We start from the raw sequence: 6,574 nt of genomic DNA on the forward strand, positions 1-6,574 counted from the left end.
ACAAGCAGTAATGCAATACAGTGAGGACATGAATAACAAAAAATAAAAGATCAATTAAAAGCAATGTTGTAGAAGTGGGTCTTGAGCTGTGCTTTAAAAATGTCTACAGAGGCTGCCTGACGAAGGTACAGTGGGAGCTTGTTCCATGCCGATGGCCCGTAGAAGCAAAAAGCTGCTTCCCCGTATTTTTTTGTTGCCATTTTTTTAGGCAAAGCGAGCAGGCCAGCAGTGGAAGACCTTAGGGGGCGGTTTGGGACATATTTAGGCAGGCAGTCATGTAGGTAGGAAGGAAGGTGCGAGACCATTGAGGGCTTTATAGACAAGTAAGAGAATTTTAAAATCAATCCTAAAAACAACCGGAAGCCAGTGCAGTGATGCCAAAACTGGAGTAATATGTTCTCTCATCTTAGTTCTAGTTAAAACTCTGGCTGCTGCATTTTGGACAAGTTGTAATCTGTCAGTTGTTTTCTTAGGCAGTCCTGAAAAAAGTGCATTGCAGTAATCAAGCCGAGAAAAAACAAAGGCGTGGATTAGCGTTTTTGCATCGTCCAAGGACACATAGGCTCTGATTCGTGCAATATTTCTAAGGTGAAAAAAGGCAATCTTGGTAACATGATTAATGTGTGAATTAAAATTAAATTCAGAATCAATAATAACCCCCAGTTTCTTTACTGTACTGTTACTTTCTACAGTCAGGTTGCCAAGTCTGCTTAATATTGATTCTTTCTGCTCACTAGAACCGATTATGAGAACTTCTGTCTTATCCTCGTTTAGCTTGAGAAAGTTCTCACTCATCCAGCATTTGATGCTAGACAGACAGGTAACCAGCGCGTCTAAAGCACAGGGATCATCTGGAGCCACAGAAAGATATAGTTGGGTATCTTCAGCATAGAAATGAAAATTGACTCCGTGATTGGTAATGAGTTCGCCCAATGGCAGTATGTACAGGGAGAATAGCAGAGGACCAAGAATCGAGCCCTGTGGAAAACCAGAACCGATGTCGTGTTTGTCTGAGTCAAACTCGGCTAGATTGACAAAGTAACTTCTGTTTGATAGGTAGGAGGAAAACCAGGACAGGGCCGTACCAGACAGGCCTATCCAGTGCTCCAGACGCTGTATTAAAATTGAATGATCAATCGTGTCAAATGCAGCCGTTAGATCTAGAAGCAGATCTAACGGCTGCAGATGGAGTCTGAAGAGGTTTGAGGACCGGAAAATATGGTGTTTGTTCATTCCTGCCTTGTCTGTACTCTACTCTACTCCCACAGAGTCCAGTCCATTCCGTCAGCATTCCGCCCCAGAGCGTTGTGTCACCGTTGGGCTCCCCATAGCCTCCTCGGAGCCGCCATTAGACCGCAAACCCCCATGAAGTGAACGGAGCAACCCTCTCCTCTAAAGGGCTCTCCCGGGAGAGAGGAGGAGGAGGAGGAGGAGGAGGAGGAGGAGGAGGAGGAGGAGGGCGTCGGGGAGCAGGGAGAGAGGAGGAGGAGGAGGAGGAGGAGGAGGAGGGCTGAGGGGGAGCAGGGAGAGAGGAGGAGGAGGAGGAGGAGGGCGTCGGGGAGCAGGGAGACATGGGCAGGAGGCCGTGGTCCTCCTTCTCCTCCTGGTGTCTCCCTGATGGCCGAGACGTGGTCCTCTCCACCGCGCTGCTCTACGGCTCGCTGTCGCTGTTCGTCTCCCTGCTGCACAACGTCTTCCTGCTGTTCTACGTGGAGACCTTCGTCTCCGTCTACAAGATCGACAAGGTCTCCTTCTGGGTGGGAGAGGTAGGCTATTGGTCCATCTTCTGGGTGGTAGAGGAACGCTATTGGTCCATCTTCTGGGTGGGAGAGGAACGCTATTGGTCCATCTTCTGGGTGGGAGAGGAACGCTATTGGTCCATCTTCTGGGTGGGAGAGGAACGCTATTGGTCCATCTTCTGGGTGGGAGAGGAACGCTATTGGTTCATCTTCTGGGTGGGAGAGGAACGCTATTGGTTCATCTTCTGGGTGGGAGAGGAACGCTATTGGTCCATCTTCTGGGTGGGAGAGGAACGCTATTGGTCCATCTTCTGGGTGGGAGAGGAACGCTATTGGTCCATCTTCTGGGTGGGAGAGGAACGCTATTGGTCCATCTTCTGGGTGGGAGAGGAACGCTATTGGTTCATCTTCTGGGTGGGAGAGGAACGCTATTGGTCCATCTTCTGGGTGGGAGAGGAACGCTATTGGTCCATCTTCTGGGTGGGAGAGGAACGCTATTGGTTCATCTTCTGGGTGGGAGAGGTAGGCTATTGGTCCATCTTCTGGGTGGGAGAGGAACGCTATTGGTCCATCTTCTGGGTGGGAGAGGTAGGCTATTGGTCCATCTTCTGGGTGGGAGAGGAACGCTATTGGTCCATCTTCTGGGTGGGAGAGGAACGCTATTGGTTCATATGGGTGGGATAGGTAGGTTGATTGGACCTTACCTGCCTTCATTTCGTCCATTCATACTCCAGTTTTCGGTGAAGAGGTGAAAATTACAACATGGTAGCTACAACAACTCTCTGTTTTTACTAAAACTACAACAACTCTCTGTTTTTACTAAAACTACAACAACTCTCTGTTTTTACTAAAACTACAACAACTCTCTGTTTTTTACTAAAACTACAACAACTCTCTGTTTTTACTAAAACTACAACAACTCTCTGTTTTTACTAAAACTACAACAACTCTCTGTTTTTACTAAAACTACAACAACTCTGTTTTTACTAAAACTACAACAACTCTCTGTTTTTTACTAAAACTACAACAACTCTCTGTTTTTACTAAAACTACAACAACTCTCTGTTTTTACTAAAACTACAACAACACTCTGTTTTTACTAAAACTACAACAACTCTCTGTTTTTACTAAAACTACAACAACTCTCTGTTTTTACTAAAACTACAACAACTCTCTGTTTTTACTAAAACTACAACAACTCTCTGTTTTTACTAAAACTACAACAACTCTCTGTTTTTACTAAAACTACAACAACTCTCTGTTTTTACTAAAACTACAACAACACTCTGTTTTTACTAAAACTACAACAACTCTCTGTTTTTACTAAAACTACAACAACTCTCTGTTTTTACTAAAACTACAACAACTCTCTGTTTTTACTAAAACTACAACATGACGTCACTGAGCACTAATACTATAACGGTGGTCACCCCTTCACTGGAAACTGGACTATAAATAGGACTTGAAACCATGAGGAGAAAATGTTTGCTGGAAAAACTAAATGAAAACTAAGTAATTTCTTCTAGATTCCTGTCTCTTTAACTCTGTCTGTCTCTCTGCCTGCCTGCCTGTCTGTCTTGTCTGTCTTGTCTGTCTTGTCTGTCTGTCTGTCTGTCTGTCTGTCTGTCTCTCTGTCTGCCTGTCTGTCTCTCTGCCTGTCTCTCTGCCTGTCTCTCTGTCTGCCTGTCTGTCTCTCTGCCTGTCTCTCTGCCTGTCTCTCTGTCTCTCTGTCCACAGACGGTGTTCCTGTTATGGAACAGTCTCAACGACCCGCTCCTGGGCTGGCTGAGTGACCGGGCCTTCCTCAGCTCCGCTCCACAGTGAGTACAACCCATTCTGACCTGAGATCAGATTCTAAAAATGTCTTCTACATCCTGACAGTTTTCCATTCTGACCTGAGATCAGATTCTAAAAATGTTCTTCTACATCCTGACAGTTTTCCATTCTGACCTGAGATCAGATTCTAAAAATGTTCTTCTACATCCTGACAGTTTTCATTCTGACCTGAGATCAGATTCTAAAAAATGTCGTCTACATCCTGACAGTTTTCCATTCTGACCTGAGATCAGATTCTAAAAAATGTCGTCTTCATCCTGACAGTTTTCCATTCTGACCTGAGATCAGATTCTAAAAAATGTCGTCTACATCCTGAAAGTTTTCATTCTGACCTGAGATCAGATTCTAAAAAATGTCTTCTACATCCTGACAGTTTTCCATTCTGACCTGAGATCAGATTCTAAAAAATGTCTTCTACATCCTGACAGTTTTCTGAAAAAGCTATGTTTCTATGTCAGTCGTTCTTCGATTTTTCCAAAATAGCAGATCTACAAGCTCATAGAGTGCCACCGAGTGGCGCGCTACGAGCTTGTAGATTTTTCAATAGCTAAAGTATAACATAATGCTAACACCAAAAAGGGGTTCCCGCCCAAAACTGGTTAAGCGTTATGTTATACTTTAGCTATTGGAAAATAGCAGATCTACAAGCTCGTAGTGCGGCACAGAGTGCCTCACTACGAGCTTGTAGATCTGCTTTTTTTTCTTTTTATCTTGAAAATGTGGCGCATTAATTATGACCCCAATTAATTTGGCCATTACAAATTTACAATTGAGTTATTTATCAGACTTAATCCAGAGTGACTTACATTAAGCAATAACAAGAAGCATGGCAATACATCACATACACAAAGTAGTTACATGCGTAAGGCAGCTATAAGAACATAACAGGTGTAGAGGCAAAAAGCTCAAACTATACTTTGCCTCTCGGCTGGGCACATGCATTCAGAAACCGGTTTTGACGCCTATATATAATATATTGTCCAGGCATTGACTGCTGTGTAGGGTGAGGTTCCCATTTATTAAACACATTATGTCATACAGCAGTTTTCTTTATGCAAGAATACAATGATACGGTAAAAACCGTGTGATCTCTCAGCCTGTCTCCAAACCATTCAGCCTGGCTTGTTGCACCACCTGTGTTCTCATTATGTCAATCCTTGTGACACCGCTCCTCCAGCTGCACAATAGAGATCCTGTTGGCATATAATAATAATAATAATAATAATAATAATAATAATAATAATAATAAACTTTATTTGTATTTGCACCTTTCATACATAAATGCAGCTCAAAGTGCTTCACAGGGCAGGACACAAAAATAGAATACAATTATAAAACACAAGTAGTTAAAATGATAGAACAATGGCAAAGAACAAAAGTGAATATATATATATATATATATATATATATATATATATATATATATATATATATATATATATATATATATGGTTGTACTGTTTCTCTGGCAACCATTATTGCCCCTCCCAAGGGCCGTTGGTGACCCAATACCCCAATAGAGCGTGGCAGTCCCTCCCCCTTTCAGAACAACGAACGGCCCAGGAAATGAAAACCCAGTGCATTTCCCCCATAGGCAGTTCTTATGTCATTTATTTAACCCATTCTGACCTGAGATCAGATTCACACGAGGTTTCCACTGGACACACACTGGTCTGATTAACCCATTCTGACCCGAGATCAGATTCTAAAAATGTCAGTCGTTCTTCGATTTTTCAAAAAATAGCAGACCTACAAGCTCGTATCGCGCCACTCGGTGGCGCGATATGAGCTTGTAGATCTGCTATTATTCAATAGCTAAAGCATAACATGATGCCAACACCAAAATGGGTGCCCGGTCAGAATGGGTTAAAGACCTTTTTAAGCGTCGTACGAAGCCAACTCTTGTCGTGACAAATCATGACAACAACACACACAATATTTTGGACCAAACAAATAATTACAAAGAAGAAAAACAACAAGAAAAAGTGTTGTAACCTGCCGTTTTTTTTTCTACTTTCTAATTCTTTGTTTGGCCTCGAAAAATTCTGTGTGTTGTCATGATTTGTCACGACAAGAGTTGGCTTCGTACGACGCTTAAAAGGTCTTTAACCCATTCTGAACGGGCACCCATTTTGGTGTCGGCATCATGTTATGCTTTAGCTATTCAAAAATAGCAGATCTACAAGCTCATATCGCGCCACCGAGTAACACTAAGAACTTGTAGGTCTGCTATTTTTGAAAAATCGAAGAATTTTTAGAATCTGATCTCAGGTCAGAATGGGTTCATCAGACCAGTGTGTGTCCAGTGGAAAACCTCGTATGAATCTGATCTCAGGTCAGAATGGGTTAAATAAATTAAATAAAAACTGCCTATGGGGGAAATGCATTGCGTTTTCATTTCCTGGGCCGTTGGTTGTTCTGAAAGGGGGAGGGACTGCGACGCTCTATACGGTCCTCAGTGCATAGGGTCCGTCCCCAGGGCTGTTCATTTCTTCCCAGGGTTCCATGAGTTTAGACCATAGACTGTAAACAATATGGACAAAGCGTTCCCCGGGTCTAACATGAACGTAAAATGAAGCCTGTCAGTCCTTGAATTGTAAGTCGCCATCTTTCTAGATCCATTTGGGCCCAGCTGGCCATTGGCTGGCCCAGACAACGAAGGCGGGACTTCCCCCCCCTTTCTTCTCCGTTGGTTTTTATTTTGACTCGAGTGGGAGGGGAATCCCGATCATAGACTGTAACGGTAGCCACGCCCCTCAGAACATACGCGACTTTATGGTCATTTTTTTTTATAAATGGGACCATAATTTTCCAAAGAAAAATATTATGACATTAGAAATGAGACTTTAAACTAGTGACTGGAAGCAGAAAGTATTCATGACCATGTTTATTAAGGTAATACAGTCTAGGTGAAGTTGGGCCCAAATACATGGACTTCTATGGGGCTATGGTTTTTTTTGGGTCCAATGACAGCGCCACAACAGGCCATTATATGAACT

General features: G+C 43.0%; 1 protein-coding gene across 1 annotated transcript in view; it reads left to right on the forward strand.

The window, feature by feature from the left end:
- Positions 1-1,564: 1,564 nt before the first annotated feature.
- The window catches only part of LOC310874811 (transmembrane protein 180-like), a gene marked incomplete at its 3' end in the record, with an annotated part of 19,120 nt that continues 14,110 nt past the window's right edge, over positions 1,565-6,574 (forward strand). The window contains exons 1-2 of the mRNA XM_083787678.1: positions 1,565-1,766; positions 3,477-3,559. Coding sequence (XP_083643804.1) covers positions 1,572-1,766; positions 3,477-3,559 — 278 coding nt within the window. The 5' untranslated portion in view covers positions 1,565-1,571. The remainder of the gene's footprint in view (positions 1,767-3,476; positions 3,560-6,574) is intronic.

Source organism: Protomyctophum parallelum (genome assembly GCF_964188405.1).
Source record: "Protomyctophum parallelum genome assembly, chromosome: 17".
In the NCBI taxonomy this organism is placed as follows: domain Eukaryota; kingdom Metazoa; phylum Chordata; class Actinopteri; order Myctophiformes; family Myctophidae; genus Protomyctophum; species Protomyctophum parallelum.